The 17179-nt window shown below is 35.5% G+C and overlaps 1 protein-coding gene across 1 annotated transcript; it reads right to left on the reverse strand.

The window, feature by feature from the left end:
* Positions 1-10815: 10815 nt before the first annotated feature.
* LOC103330739 (monooxygenase 2-like) lies at positions 10816-13807 on the reverse strand. The gene is made up of 5 exons (XM_008233348.3): positions 13441-13807; positions 12771-12833; positions 12493-12670; positions 12154-12382; positions 10816-11937 (listed from the first exon to the last, which is right to left on the reverse strand). The coding sequence occupies exons 1-5, from the start codon at positions 13650-13652 to the stop codon at positions 11411-11413; spliced, it is 1209 nt and encodes a 402-aa protein (XP_008231570.2). The 5' UTR covers positions 13653-13807; the 3' UTR covers positions 10816-11410.
* Between the last annotated feature and the right edge of the window lie 3372 nt (positions 13808-17179).

Raw genomic sequence — 17179 nt, forward strand, 5'->3', positions numbered from 1 at the left:
TGTGTACCTTCACCAACCTCTTAAAAACTTGACACATGTCTATGACTATAATCATAATTAACTATTTATTTAAAAAAAATTTAAAGTATTTAAAACCCAAAAAAAAGTCAAATAATAATAAAATAACTTTTTTTTAAACCTCTCTTTCTCTCTCTTCCCTTGCCAACCCACCCTACGCCAGGGGCTCTATTTTCTACCAATGTCTAAAATATCGATGGTATCGGAAATAGCGGTAGTCCAAAAATACGAAAATTTCGATGGAAATATCGGAATATTATCGATATCGATAAAAATTGAATAAAAACCACGGAAATTGTAAGAAAAACTCGGAAATTTTTATTGAAACTTTGGAGGATGTTTATTTAGTCAATTATCTATTAGTTTATCACAAAAAATTAGAAGGAAATGCATTGCATGATGAGTTTTACTGATTTAAGTTGATTATACAGCAAGCTAGCAAACACTGCGAGTGTAGAAAATATATAGTAATTAATAAAAGAAGATTAAACACACACTAATCATTTATATATAATAATTTACTATAATATTTTACACTTTATACATTATACGGTAAGATACATGAGTAATTTAGTACCACATAGAGTTCCTATGAGGTTTAAATTTTTCACTATCTTCATAATCTCTATGTGTAGAATAAGTGTATTGTGAAGAGTAGTCATCAAATGATAAATCCCCAAAATAGTTTTGCATGTAATTGTTAACATGTCACCCATATGGATTCGAGATTTGTTGACGTTGTCCATAAGCAAAATCATTTGAAGATTGAGTCTCAGATTTTTTCAATGAGCCGTTCAATCCAATTCCAAAAGGAAAAAGTCAAAGACTCGCATTCTCATGTGTAAATCTAATTTTTACAAAAACAGTTCAAAACAAAACAATAAAACTATACATATTTTAGCATATATCACAAATACATAAGCAACATGGTGGTTAAGGCATTAGAGGAGTGAAATGGTAGGGGATTGGATCCCCTTTGTGTGTGTGCTTTGTGTTTTTTTATATTTTTTCCATTACATCGATATTTTCGATATTATAGCGATATTTTAACAAAATATTGCTGAAGTGTGAGCGAAATTATCCACATTGATATTTTCCGATATTATCGTCAATATTGTTGATATTTATACGATATGTGTATGGATACGTTTCAAAATATCCGTGACTCGAAAAAACGATAATATCCTCAATATTTCGTCGATATTATTGATATTTTAGACTATGTTTTCTACAGCCACCCCAGCCACCATTCACTCCTCCACCTTGTTCACCCTCCACCACGCCCCCACCACAACCACCACACACCCCAAAACCCTAGCCTCCCCTACCACAACACCACAAAGAAATATACAAACAGAGAGAAAGCAAGTTATTTTCTTGGATACCTCTATTTTCAGAGAGAGAGAGAGAGAGATGGGAGATGAGTTTGGGATTTTGGGTTTGTGCATTGAGAAGCTGTTGCTTCTTTTCTATAGATAGGGAAGAGTCTAGAGAGAGAGAGGGAGACATGGAAATGAGTGGAAAGAAGGGATGGTGATGACTCATGACTGAATAAGAAATAGAAAGAGGAGCTATCAAAGGAGGCTGGTCCTAAATTGATTCAGTCTCTCTGCTGAAGTTGGTATTTTTTATTTAACTATGGTTATAGTCATAGACATGTGTCAAGTTTTTAAGAGGGTGATGAGGATATACATTGAGTTAAAAGTGGTGAGCAAAAATGCTCCCTATTATATATAGGCAAATGAGGGTAATTTTGTTCATCATTTTAATTTAATGTGTATTATAATAATTCTTCTTAACACTTGACAAGTATTTATGGACATAACTATAGTTCCACAAATATAAAATAAAAAGTTAACTATAATTATACCTATAAACACATATCAAATGTTAAGAAAAATAATAAAGATACATTTTGAATTAAAATAACGAGCAAAAATATTTTCATAAGCAGGTGGGATAATGAAATGGTCACTGCAGTTGCAGCTGCATTGTGCATGAAATAAATGGCATCTGACTATCCACCGGAAGGGAGGATTGGAGTGGGGCAGAGTGGCAGCTAAAACTTAAATACGGGTCTTTATGACTGATAATACTACTGCCAGCTTTTACTATCAATTTAAGCAGTAAGCAGTTGTTGAATGATATGGGAGGTGGGGTTTTAAATTTGACGCTTTGTAAGAAAAGCAATTGATGCATAAAAAAAGGAAAATATAAATATTACGAAATTTGTCTTTGTCTTTCTTTTTTAAGGAAAAAAAAAAGTTCTGAAATTTATTAGGCATTGGAGACGGGTGACAATAGAGTTGCGGCCGTATATTGTGGTTCATCCTCCTGTCCATGCAGATTTGTTCAATAACACTATAGAGGGGATTATGGCCTCGTTAGGGATTGTTTTTTTTGTTTTTTTTGGTTGTTGTCAAAAATCTGTTTTATTTTAAAATTTAACAATTTAAGATGTTTGGTAAAAATAAAATATTTCAATTATTTTAAAAACAGTTGCTTTTTGACAGTGACTTTTAAAAACACGCTCTAAAGTGCTTTTCAAAACTGCTTTCAAAAGAAGCATAGTCAGCATTTAAAGAATTTTTTTAATTCCCAAAATATCATCATTAATTTTTAAAAATGACACCTCCACCTCCACCACCACCACCTTCACCAACCTCACCACCACCACCACACCACCGCGCCCCACCACCACACCCACCACAAAGCATCACCTCTCCATACACCTCCGGTACCACCACCACTACCTCCACCACCAACACCACCACCGCAACCACCACCTTCTCCTCAACCTCTACCACCACCACCTCCACCTCCAGAACCGCCATCCCCACCACCAACACTACTACAACCACCACCTCCACTTTCATCACCACCACCACCACCTTCACCTCCATCTCTTTCACCACCACTACCATCACATGATTAGTGCATAACATTTCAACATCATGTCTATTTTAGTCATTATTCACAGTTACAACAATTTTATATTAAAATTTACCAAACGGTTTTAACACTGTTTTTTGTACTAACAACACTTTAAAAATATTGTTTACCAAACATGGAACTACATTATTTTACAGCTAATTATTTTCAAAACATAGCAGAAACAACTTTTAAATTTTTTTTTTTTTTTAAGTGACAACAATCCCAAACTGAGGGGGTTCAATCTAGTCGTATAATTATAACTCTATAGTCGCCAACAAGGTCTAGTGAAAAAGGGCTCTGATTTGCAGACCAGATGAAAGGACCCGCCTCAAAACTCCCTTTGGAATATGTGACAAACCTTGTGTATGTTCGACACATGGCAGGTGTGGTCCCAAATTACTAAAATACCTTTCTTGCCCTAATTCCAAAACCCCAGAATTTCCACTTGTAGAGAAAACATAATTTAAATCTCCCAACCATTCAACATGTACAATCTATAAACCACACACCAATTAGCAAAAGTTTTAATGGGTCTTGGGCCCCCTTTTACCTTACATAAACCACTCATCAAATTGAGTCTGGTCTCAACCCCTAAAACAACATAAATAAGTTATCAAATCCATTTTGACATAATTGAACATGCTAAACAGAGCCTAAACTTGAGGCTGGACCTAGGTTAGGCTAGGTTGCCTACATATCCTCACTAAGGGATCGAGCCACATGTAATTCTTTATACCATAAATCACAATTCATATAATATAGTATTGTTCAAGGTGAAACCAACAATAAAATTTTAGAATCATTCTTTGCGTTGATTTCAACAAGCTATATAACTAAATATAATGCCCCGAAAATATCTACCTAACTGTTTAATCAATTTATTATTGTACATCCAAATATATATATATAAAATCAAGCCTTTTACCTGGAAGCCATATTTGTGACCTTCCCATAGGGCATATATCTTGCAATCACCCACCAAAGGGTATAGGAAAATATCATCAAATCTGAAGGCAGCTGGGAAAAGGGGAAACTGACCAACCACTGTAGAAAAGTCAAGCGGTCGCTCGAAATCCAAGCGGACGTCTATATACAAGATATAGGTACACGCAAATTGTCCGAAGGCAACTGGGGAAGGGAAAACTAGCCAACCACATGTGTAGACAAATCATGCAGGTGGCTGGGAACATATTTGGAAATGGAGTCGATCCAACGGTTTGAACATGTCGAACCGAATAACGCCTAATATGCGTAAATCCAATCGACTATCAAACTATAACCAAATTCAAATCTGAGTATACCCTCGTGCTCGAGACGACATGGGGAACATTTTAGAACCAAATGGGGCACCCAACCATGGCCCATGCGCCTCCACATGAGCTGGCAACGCTTGGGTGGCTTGAGAAAATTTCGGCTACTAGAAAATTCTCAGAACACCCATCAATACCTATATCTACATGATTAGGACAACCAGTATAGCAACTTTTGTGGCCACGATCAAAAAGTGGCCGGAGCTTGCAAAAAATTCTAGAAAAAAATGGGTCAAAACTTAGGTTTCAAAACTTCAAAATCGATCATAACCAACCCAACCATAAGCTAGATCACATTGAAAGGATGAGAAAGACTACCGAGATAGACAAAAATGGTGACCAGAATCGTCAGAAACGATGCTGAAATTTTCAAATAAATTCTGGCCGGTTTTCGAGCTTTTCACGGCGGTAGGGGTGGCGGTTGCGGCGGAGGAAAGGTAGGGTGGGAAGAGGATGTCGAGCCGGTTCACTTAGGACCGATCCTGTCATTTGTGGCGGCCGGACGAAGGTGCTACCAACTGGAGGTTTGAGAGAGAGAGAGAGAGAGAGAGAGAGAGAGAGAGAGAGAGAGAGAGAGAAGAAGAAGAAGAATCTGATTGGGTTTTTCAAAATCCAACTTCGAAATATTTACGGTTATGCCACTGCACTTCCGTTGATCATAACTTCTTTGTTAAAACTCCAATTTGGGCCCACTACGTGTCTACGAACTCGTATCGACGCGCTCTATGCAACAATGCTATTAAATTCTCCAAAATCCGACCAGATTAAAAGTGACTAAAATGACCCTACTCTGAGGGCAAAATTGTAATTTCACAATTAAATAAATTAAATATTTTAAATGAATAATTAAAATTGGGTCGGGGTGTCACAGCTTTCGAATTCGGTGTGGAAAAAACCTATCCTTTGTCTAGAAAAAGAGGATGGGTCTTACAAAATACGCCCCAAAATTTCTATAACTTTTTTTATAAAAAAAAAAAAAAAAAATCCTTCCGTATCCTTGGCCATATTGCAGGCGTATCAAAGGTGTATAATCGGATACTAGCATATCTCTATATTTTTATTGGATTATGGATATTTCTGGTTTATTAATTTTGTCTTCTTCTTTTTTGTTGCATCAGTTGCTGAACAAGATCAAGTGCACCAACCGTCCTTTTGCTTTACAATTTAGAAAATTAAATTAAATTTCAGGACGAGGTGTTACAACAAAGGTCTCAGGTTCGAACTCACATGGTATCTTTATTGTGTGTGTGAGTTTAGACTATTGCTTTTATTAAAATTTAGCCCACTGTTCACCCGTTTTGTGTTTGCTCTTGTGATGAAAGGATAAAGTTCTCCATTGCTTTGAAGATCATTGATTGGTTAGCAAATCAAATTTCTTTAGTGTGCGAGTGTGCCACTGCTAGTAATAAAAATCCTAACAGACATCTTAAAAATAGATAACTTGCGCCCCAAGGTACTGATTTCTAAACAAACGATTGTGAATTTGGGTGAGGAATATCTCCCAAGTAAGTTCTTTTCATGCCTCAGACTGGTGAGGACTTCATAATTTTTACAGTACAATGTTGGTAGTTCTGGCCAGAATAGATAGTAAGGAAATGAACTATTTTCGTGGAATGGTCATTACAAAACTCTACAAGAAAAATCAACTTAGAAAGACAAAAGAAGGTGAATTCCATTTCGCCTAGACAAGCTTCGATGCGGGTGGGTATGCCCATTCTTTGGATTAGATTTCCCAACTTCAATCTTGAGCTTTGTAAATCGATACCAAAGTTTGAGTTTGGCGAGCTTTAATCTATTTCGAGGCTGTGAGGCTTTTTGAATGGGCGAATTGCGGCATCTTCAATCTAAAAGGATGTATGGTGGACTTGCGGATTACTTGAGCTGGGACTGCATTGAGGTACCTGTTCTGCTTGATCATGGCTCTCCATAAATTTGTTGAGGTTTTCATATTTGTAAAAACTCAAACTCTGCTTGTTTTGGTTTTCGCTAAACCAAATTTGTAATGAGAGAAATATTTTGAATGACTTATTTCTCTTGAGTATGAATTGGAAGTTCTGATTTATAGCTGGCTTCTCCTAGGGCTCGAATGAGTTTTTGGTTGCTTCAATTTGCTTGAAGTTTCTCAGAGATCAAGTGATCATTTTGAATTTTTGGCTTTGGTTGATTTTTGGTTGTTTGATTTGATTGTTCTCTACTCTGTTCACCCTCTCCTATATTTATAAGAAATGCTTTGGAGTGAGACTTTTTCTTAATAATGGGCGGCAAAATCTTCCAAAAGATCTTTCATTTTTAAATGTAAGAAAAAAAGGTTTTATCAGTTCTAGCAGATAAGCCTTCAATGGTCAGTTCTTAAGACAATAACTTCCCTGTTTTTTGAAAAAGAACCTAACCCCTCTTTAATTCCAACTGCCCCCTGTGAGAGCTCAAACTGTGATGGTTAGTTTTGATTTTTTTTGTTTGAACAACTCCCTGTTTCCTGGTTATCCTTTCTTTATAAAAAAAAACCCAATCTGCGTATCCCTTGAAAGATGGTGTCTTCTTTGAAGTAGAAACAATATCTCTGAATATATAAAAAGAGATTTGATCTTCTGGTGGCAAAGATTTCAGAGATGTCCCTTCTTTTCGCCTGCCTTTGTCAACTCATTATCAACCCAGTTGAAATTGTTGACTTTTCTAAGTTAAGGAGAAAGAAAATCCACGTGGGTCTGTTTCTATTTGGGCTTCTTCTTTTTTTTAATCATATCAAGCCCTTTTTATTTTTCTAGAGCTATGGGCTAATTTCTTTTTCTTCTTTTCGAAGCCCAAGTTTTTTGATAGATCCTGGGTTGGGCTTTCTAGATTTTGGGCCCTTGATTCTTCTAATCGCAAAGTCCAGTACTGCTCGGGTCTTGTAGTTCGTTTTGTTTCTTTGGGCTTTTAGTGTTGGGTTGAGTGTGTAATCTTGGCTCAATTACAAGGGAACACTGGTGGCTGCCCAAAATTGACATGGGCTTTGTTCTTTTGGGCTGGGTGTGCCAAATTAGGCCCAAACACCCACCATTTATAGTTGTTTAAGAAGGCTTTTTATAGCAAATGGTCCTTAAGTGTAACGAAATTATCACATTTCGTCCTTAATGTTTTTTTTGTGACATTAATGTTGCTTAAGGTTATCTCTATACATCAAATTGGTCCTTACCATTACCTTCCGTCAAATTTTCTGTTAGAATGCTCACATGACACATATGTGGAGCTCACATATCCAATTATATAAAATCAAGTGGATTTAAATTAAAGATATCATAAAAGTTAATATCCATATAAAATTGGCTAAAAAATTTAAGAAAAAGGAGATTAAAACTTCAATAAATAAAAAAATTGAAGCCATCTCTCTCTCTCTCTCTCGCTCTCAAGAAAGAAAGAAAGAAAGAATCACCTAAAGAAGATGAGAGCAAATACAAAATTGGTCATGGGCATTGAGTTGAGTGAGAGTAGAAGAAAGGGCTCTTACACTGCCAATGGTTTCCCAAAAAAATAAATTTAAAACTTACAATTTAATGGTTTCCCAAAAAAATAAATTTAAAACTTACAATTTTAAAAAATGTTTATTTACTATAGTGCACCCTGAAATTACGGTCAAATCTCATATTGCCCTCCAAAACTTAAAGTGACCCATTTACCCCACTTGACCGTGGTTTAATGACCCACTTTGCCCCATGTCGTCAACTCCATCCAAAACTCTGTTAAAATTGATGATGTGACAAGGGTATTTTTTGTAGTTTCATACACATAGATCATTATCCACCAACTGAGGTGTGACATGGTAAGTGGAGCCCAGCTCCACATATAAAAATATAATTAGATGTTTTAATTATTAAAACTAATTAAAATAATTAAAATAAAATTAGATCCCAGGCCCCCAACCTCCATCCCCATGCCCTTCTCGTCTCCTGCAAATACCCTTGGAAGAAAGAAACTCATCCCACCCCTATCTTAGCCTCCATGCTCTCATCCCCATCTCAACCTCAACACCCAACTTCAAATCTAGGTTGTTTGAAACCTAGCCTCCCTCTCTCTCTCTCTCTCTCTCTCTCTCTCTCTCTCTCTCTCTCGCGCACAGATTAGCAGCTTCAAGCCCATCCCCATCATTTTTACCTGCTACTCTCACAAGTCCCTCCGAGTACGGCACGCTCGATGAGTGGTGGCGTAGCGACCTCATCTTCAACGACGATGGAGGAGAAGTACCCATCTCCTACCCATCAGAAACTGGAGCCCTGCTTTGTGAGACCTCGTTACAAACTTGGAGGCCTTTGGTTTCCCCAGACTCCCTTCATCGAACCATCTTCTGGGTATTCATGGATTTTGATCCATTTTTGTTGAATGGAGGATTGGTTGTGTTGGGGGTATGGGTTGTGAATGATTGGATCTAGTGAGGCAAAAGGGAAATTATGGCTATAGGGAGAGAAGGTTGGGGCTGTGGGGTGGGAACTTGTGGGTAAAAGGGGATGCGATGCTTTTTCTTTTTTACAAATTTATAAATAAACCCAATTCTAGACATGTATTTATAAAAAAATCCAAGCACTATTTAAACATAGAAACACACCCAAAATAAACCATAAAGTCAACTTTTTGGGTGTGTTTATAAATGGGTTTTGAGTGTGTGTAATGATGGGTTTTGGATGTCTTTATATGTTTAAATAGTGCTTGGGTTTTTTTATAATTTCAACTCCCATTTTGGGTGTTTTAGTGAAACTCCCTTTTTTTTCTTACTAATAATTTAATTTTTAATTTCTTTTTCTTTTTTCTTTTGGCTTTTTGAATTTTTATTGTTGTTCTTATTTTTTTGAATTTGTTTGATTTGTTTATTGTTTATGTGGAGTCCACATCAGCATAAAATAACTCATGCGTACAAAATGATTTAAACACCCTAGTCACGTCATCAATTTTAACAGAGTTTTGGATGGAGTCGACATTAGGAGGTAAAGTGGGTCACCAAACCATGATCAAAAGGGGTAAATGGGCCACTTTAAGTTTTAGGGGGCAATATGAGATTTGACTGAAGTTTTAGTGAGCACTACAGTAAATGAGAGTTAAAAAAATTGGGTATGAGATTTGGGATTTGGTGGTTGTGTGGGCTCTATATATGGTATCTCTATAAATATGTGGGCTCCTTTGTCTAGTTTTTAATTTTTATGGTATTTTTTATTCAAAATCCACTTGGCTTTATATAATTGGATGTGTGAGCTCTATATATGTGTTATGTCAGCACTTTAACAGAAAATTTGATGGAAACTAACGGTAAGGACTAATTTGATGTATAGAGAGTAACATTAAGGACCATTAATGTCACAAAAAATATATTAAGGATGAAATGTGATAATTTCGCTAACCTTAGGGACCATTTGCGTTAAAAAGCCTTTTAAGGTATAGTGATGGGTTATATTTTACCATCTCCAGCAGTGCAAGGCTAAATCATAGCACCCTTAATATTTTATTAGTTTTTAGTATATTCTTTAAATATATTGGATAATTTATTAAAGTACTATTTTAGACCATATTTAAAATATATTTTAGAGGAAAAAAAAAATTTTGGATAGGATTTTTAAAAAGAAAAATATTTTCGGATATGATAAGATTAATTTAAAAACAACAACAGTTCACCAAAGAAACTAAAATATTAATTTAAAAACAAATGGCCCCCCAAGAAATAATAAAATAAAATATAGCCCACCCAAGAAGCATGTCACATTTGCCCTAACATTTGACCCTTTTGTTGGAGATGAGTTTTGGGTGTGACATGGCTAAATGTGAGGGTAGAGCCCACTATTTGAGATGACATTTTGACAAGTTATTCTCTAGTGAGGGCTAAGATCCTTAGATGAGGTCCTAAATCTTAACCGTTTGATCAAACTAATCAATTTAATCCAACGACTAATCAATTTGATTCAACGATTAAGAGATATGGTCTCATCTAAAGGCCTCATTATAGAATTCTTAGGCCTTTGACTCCCTCAATATAGCCCCTCATTATAACTCCTAATTACAGTCTCTCTATGTATTTCCTTCGTGAGAATTTGTTTGGGTTCGAATTTACAAAAGCCCAATATATAGGCTAATTGTATAAAGCTTGATGCGAATTTGACCCAAAAAATAGAGAGAAGCAAAAGCTTGATGCGAATTGATTTGAATGAGAGAGGCCCAATGACTTCACTGGTCTGTAACCCAAGTGGAGTTCATATAAAGAAACGTCAAAGACCCTACAAATTTCAAAGAACACAAACCCTTTCATGGATTTCTACACAACCCTTCTCATACACGGTGTTTTTCGGCTTTGAATGAATGGGAAGAGAAGGCGACGGGAGGATGGCAATTTTTTGAAATTATCAATAACACTACTAACACCGTTAAGATTACCAGTGTACTCGAGCAATATTGACAATATCTATTGTGATAAGTAGAACTTCATTCTCCTCATCAAAACTTATCCATTAATCTTGGCAATTTTTGTATTTCCAAAAGCATAAAGAGCATGATTTAGAAACAAGAATGCAAACAAACTAATGAACCTCACAAAAGATTAACACAAACTACGATACATATATTTGGCTCTACTTTTAGTTGTCACTTATCATTTGATACATTTTCTTTATTTATTGTATGCCAATAGAAGTATTGCTCAGTTGGTTGAGCTCTTCCATCTTCACCCATGTGGACAGAGGTTTGCAACCTCTAAGCACCCAATGAAGATTTGTGTAAAACCCCCTCCTCCAATCACTTGTACTAAAATATAAAAAAAAGGAAATAAACCTATTAACTCTAATCCTGACAAGAGTCGCATAGGCCTCATGTCTACCAAGAAAGAGATACAAAATAGTAGTTTGAACAAAATATTACAGATAATCTTTTCACTTTCATAGCCCTTGTGATATGCAGATTCTGCTCTTGAGATCAGCCTTTAGGAGAAGAATCATCATGTTTGTAATATTCTACTAAATAGTATACCCTGAGCACAAAGTTACCTTTTGTAGCCTGTCTGGTAAAAGACCCGTTCTTACTTATAAATTCCTGTTTCTCTTTCGATCCTTGAGAAACTGGGGAGGAGGGCATCAATAATTTCTTTCCCCAGAGGAGGGAACCTAGTTTATATTGATTCTTGTCCGCAGTGAAATGCACTAGAAATTAAGTTTTCCACAATCATAACTTGTAAATTTAATGATTATACTGTAAAAGAACCTGTAAAATATGGCATCCCTCAAGAACTTCATACCCCATCCAGACCCTGCCTGCTGCACCCATCCTGATAAATATGACCCTGCGATCAACAAAGCGACGCGCCACCTTCTTTCTTCCACATATTTTCCAATTGTAACCGCCATCTCTTTTGGCAGCAGCCGTCCATTTTGTATAAAGGACTTCCCTATGTGTCTGCCTAAAACCACTGCATCCTCTAATGCTGAGCAACCTCCTTGTGCTAAATCAGGTGTCATGGGGTGCATGGCATCACCAGCCACCGTGATGTTTTGCTTGCTTAAGTTCCCAACTACTACATGCCATGGATACCTGAACATTAGTGGAGCCCATGTCAATGTCGAAAGATCCGAGTGCTGCACAACATCTAGGTATATAGGAGGAAGGTCCTTGGCATAATTCTCAATCACTTCTCTTTTTATAACTTCGGGTTCATCTGCCATATCTGCCCCTACAATGATAGAAAATGTAGCATACAATTTACAAAACTTATTATAAGAGAATCAAATTTCTTACACAGAATTTTCTGCAGTCTGCTTAGTAGTGTTGACGTTTTGGCTTTATTCGCATAATGCAACAAGCGTGGTTCTCATAGAGCAGATTTTTTTAGACAAAATTAATTAGTTGTCACTAAGTAAAACAAAGGGCATGGTCTGATGTTTTGAACCTTTAGCTGGAGAGGTGCAAGTGAAAAACCAATAGATCTCTTTGTCATTGAGGGGAACAAAACCAGCCCTTCTTCCTAGTCCTAAATATTGTTGCACGTTGTTGTCCAGTCCATGACCTTGAGGAAACACAGCCAAGCCACGAACCGCTGATCGACCTGAATAGACCGGTTCGGCAAGTCCTAACCAGCGTGCCACCACTGAGTGCATCCCATCACAGCCTATCAGAACCTATAGCCGATAACAATCCAATTAGAAGAAAAAAAAAGGAATAGAGAAGTCAAAGTCCAATCCATCAAAATTGAAATACTTATAAACAGGGCATGTTGGTTTATGTTTACCTTTGCTTTGATGACAGTCCCATCTGCCATGTGAATAATGGAAATGGATGAACCTTCATGTTCTTGGGTCTCAATAGCAGTGAGCTTGGAAGAGAAACGGATTGAATTAATCGGCAATTGATCTGCCAAAGCATTGAGTAAGGCTTTCCGGTGTACTGATCTTGGTCCAACTGGATCACTGCTTAATTTCATGTAAAAGATTACTACATTGAAACCAATGATGGATCTGCACTCCTAATATATTCCACCAGGTGTACAAACAAAAAAACAAGACCCACCCATTGGAGGCAACGAAAGAAACATCTTGGATTTCTCCAGTATCCAGGTTGGTTATATATCCCCTGATGATATAAACACCAAATATAAATACATCAAAACGTCGAATCTCTATCTGTATCTATACAATATATGCAGAATAATGTTAAAGTTGAAGACGACAGTATAAAACAATATAGGAACAATATCACATCATACATTGGAAAGAAGTACAAAATGTAAAACTTGTAGTCAACATATAGGAAACCAAACCATTTAGAATTAGGACCACGAAAAATAAATTAGAAAAATTCCTTTGCGTCACGAAATTCGCGTAAACAGAGTTTGAACTTCATATTCTACCAAAATTCTGTCAATAAACACATAAGAATGATGGCACATATGAATGCATGTATATGTGGGAGCAATTATTCTAAGAAAAAAGGTTAGGGGGAAAATAAAAAATTAGCTACAAATTTAGAGGATTTCAACAGTTAACCTATTCATTATACAATACATATAGTGTTCATAAGACTAAGGGCTATATTTGACATTTTATCACTGTTCTTAATTGTCTAGATAATTAGATAGAAAGAAAAAAAAACACAGAAAAAAAAGTTTATCATTGACAGTACAAAAACAAAAAACAGAACCCAACGATGAGAGAGAAAGATCGAAGGCTAAAAGAATTACTTTTTGACTGGGGCATAAAGGGGAGCGAGGTTTTGGGAAATGCCCAAGGCATCAAGGGCAACCCAAGCGTTGGGGAAAAGTGTTAAAGCTGCGCCCGTGGCTCTGAGGCCTTCCGATCTCTCCAACACCAACGCTTCAACTCCAGCTCTCTTCAGCGCCACTGCAGTCGCCAACCCTGCTATCCCTGCCCCAACTATAACCACATCCTCCATTTCTCTATCTGTTTCTCTCTCTGCCTGGGAGAAGCAGAAGCAGAAGCACTCAGCTTTGTAAGAAACGGAGTGCTCAACTTTGTTGGGTTATTATCTTAATATTTCTAGGTGGGCGCCGCCCAATGGTTGAATGAACGAAGATGCCAAGAAAAGATTAAGACGTTGGCAGAAGCAAATTTGATACGCAATTGGTTTTTTTTTTTTTTTTAATTTTATTTTTAGAATTAAGAAAAGATAACATGAATAGTTATATTTCATAAATAAACCAAAAGGTAGAGAATGGTGAAACATTCAAAATATCAGAAAATGTCATTGGTTAATGTAAACATTAAGAATTGAAATTATTAATTAAATGAGAATAATATGGTAAATTCATACTTAAAAAAAATTAAAATTAGAAGAGAAATCAGATAATGGATCTTATTTTTATGGAACACAACTATCCATTATCTTTTTAATTCTAAAAAAAAATTAAATTCTTTTAGAAAAGGCCTCTCACAGGCGCGAAAACGCACGCAGAGAGGCTAGTATGTTATAAAAGTAGGATTTATTATCTGATTTTGTATTTAATTTTAAATTTTTTAATATTAAAAATGTGAATTTACCATATTATCTTTATTTAATTAATAATTTAATTAACCAAAAGTATTTTCTAATATTTTAAATATTTCACAGTTCTCTGCTTTAGAATAAGAGTAATGCTACACTTACCACATTATTATCCCACATTTCTATACCACATGATGTGGCATATGCCACATCAATTAAATGAATGAAGTGTATTTTAATAAATAAAATTAGAAAAACAAAAACTAGTATTTTACATGATGTGGTATATACACATCAGCTGCCACACATGTGGTATAAAATTGTGGTATAAAAAATGTGGTAAGACTAGTATTATTCTTAGAATAATGCTACTCTTACCACATTTGTATACCACATCTTTATACCATCTTATGTGGCAGCTGAGGTGGACAGCCACATCAATTAAAATTATTTGATATTTTCTTTTATTTTATGATTTATTCAAGTATTTATTTTTCTAATTGCCTTAATTAAAATACACTTCATTGATTTAATTGATGTGACATATAATATGGATATGTCACATCATGTGGTATAAAAATGTGGGATAAAAATGTAGTAAATGTAGCATTACTCTTTTGCTTTATATACGTAGAAGAATTTTATAATTTAGATTGGAATCAACAGCCCAAAAACTATTTTTTATTCAAATGAGAGCCATTGGATCCCAATGGAAATTGCAGCAACGGCTGATGAAAGAGTGGGGCCCACTAGGCTGTATGGTTGTATCCGGGTCTGGGTTGGTTGGGCTGCATATGTGGTTGATCCCCATTCGGATGGCCCAAGTGATAAAAAAAAAGGAGTTTCACTAAAACACCCAAAATGGAGGCTGAAATTATAAAAAAACCCAACACCCAAAACACTTTATAAACACACTCAAAACTCATCATTACACACACTCAAAATCCATTTATAAACACACCCAAAAAATATACAATTGTTGATTTTGGGGTTGATTTTGGGTGTGTTTCTATGTTTAAATAGTGTTTAGGTTTTTTTATAAATACATGTCTAGGATTGGGTTTATTTATAAATTTGTATAAAAAAAACGAGCGAGTGATAAAATCAAAAAACAAAATTTAAAGCAGATTGCAGAAGAGAAGAACGCTCAAGGCAATTCAACCAGTCGTGGAGCAGAAGGTTAGATATCTCTCTTTCTTCTTATGCTACCGTCGAAATCGGTGTGAAATAAACCTAGCCTCTGTCTAGAAGAAGAGGCTGGGTCTTACAAAATTTCTAGGCTCTCCCGCTGAATTCACTCCAAAAATTCTATAATTTTCCATATGATGGATTATGGATATTTCTGGTTTATGAATTTGGCCTCTTTCTTGGGCTAAAATTTGTCTTGTTTTTTGTTTGAGCAGTTGTTGAACCAGATAAAGTATAAGAAATTTGGATTGAACATCGAGTTGAAAGAGGGAAGAGTATAGGGTATTTCAACCAGTGTTTAGAAGGTGTCTATAAGGCGCAACGATGTCGGTAACGGCAGGTGTTAAAATATTTTATTAGTTTTTAGTATATTCTTTAAATATATTGGATAATTTATTAAAGTACTATTTTAGACCATATTTAAAATATTTTTTGGATAGGATTTTAGAAAAGAAAAATATTTTCGGATATGATATGATTAATTTAAAAATAACAACAGTTCACCAAAGAAACTAAAACATTAATTTAAAAACAACTGGCCCCCCAAGAAATAATAAAATAAAATATAGCCCACCCAAGAAGTAGGCCACATTTGCCCTAGCATTTGACCCTTTTGACCTACTGACTGGGTTTGGCCCAGTGACATGGCACATATAACCCATTTGTTGAAGATGAGTTTTGGGTGTGAAATGGCTAAATGTGAGGGTAGAGCCCACTATATGAGATGGCATTTTGACAAGTTATTCTATAGTGAGGGCTAAGATCCTTAGATGAGGTCCTAAATCTTAACCGTTGGATCAAACTAACTAATTTAATCCAATGACTAATCAATTTGATCCAACAGTTAAGAGATATGGCATCATCTAAGGGCCTCACTATAGAATTCTTAGGCCTTTGACTCCCTCAATATAGCCCCTCATTATAACTCCTAATTACAGTCTCTCTATGTATTTCCTTCATGAGAATTTGTTTGGGTTCGAATTTACAAAAGCCCAATATATAGGCTAATTGTATATATTTGGGCGGTTATCTAGTGAGAACAATAAATGAGAATGTTATATAAGAACACCATTGGATTAAATTGAACGATTGAGATTAAAACATGGTTTTAATATGTTTCACATACAAACGGGTAAAACAAAACCCATATACCCAATACCCATTAGACATCTCCTCGTTTTCTTCAATTTTTCCTATTTGTCCCTACCTGCACTGCACATCTCATCTTTGACTTGTCTATCTCCATCTTCTTCTTCAACCTGTCTATCTTCATCTTCTTCTTCTTCTCTCTCCAATCATTTTCTCTATATCAACTACAAATTAATCTTTTTGTTTTATCATATGACAATAAAAAAAACCCAACTGGTGATAGGTTAGAAAAATATTCAAGATCTTCAAAATCTGGCATACCCTTTTCTTGATTCCATCCTCTTGAACCCTCAGATTTAACAAATAGTATTTATTTTATCTTTATGATTTTGGAACTCTGTTTTCTTATTTTTCTTTGGGTTGTCAAAAACATCCAACTCCATCGCTTCCCGAAAAGGAATTCATATGATTCGGTTATCATGTCTGTCGATTTCCTATTTCTTTTATAACACAGCCACGGATTTGCAGGCTATAGCATCGGTTGCTCAGCTCCATTTTTGTGTTTTTCTGATATGGATTTTTTGGATTTTGGTATTTTATTATGTATTTTGTGTTTTGATTTGTTGATTTGTATGCCATCAAATAATTTAGGTTGTTGATATCTTATTCTGTAATTTAGGCTACATCTTTATCTCACTCCC

Source organism: Prunus mume, linkage group LG1, assembly GCF_029339155.1.
Source record: "Prunus mume cultivar Tortuosa linkage group LG1, ASM2933915v1, whole genome shotgun sequence".
NCBI classification, from domain to species: Eukaryota; Viridiplantae; Streptophyta; class Magnoliopsida; order Rosales; family Rosaceae; genus Prunus; species Prunus mume.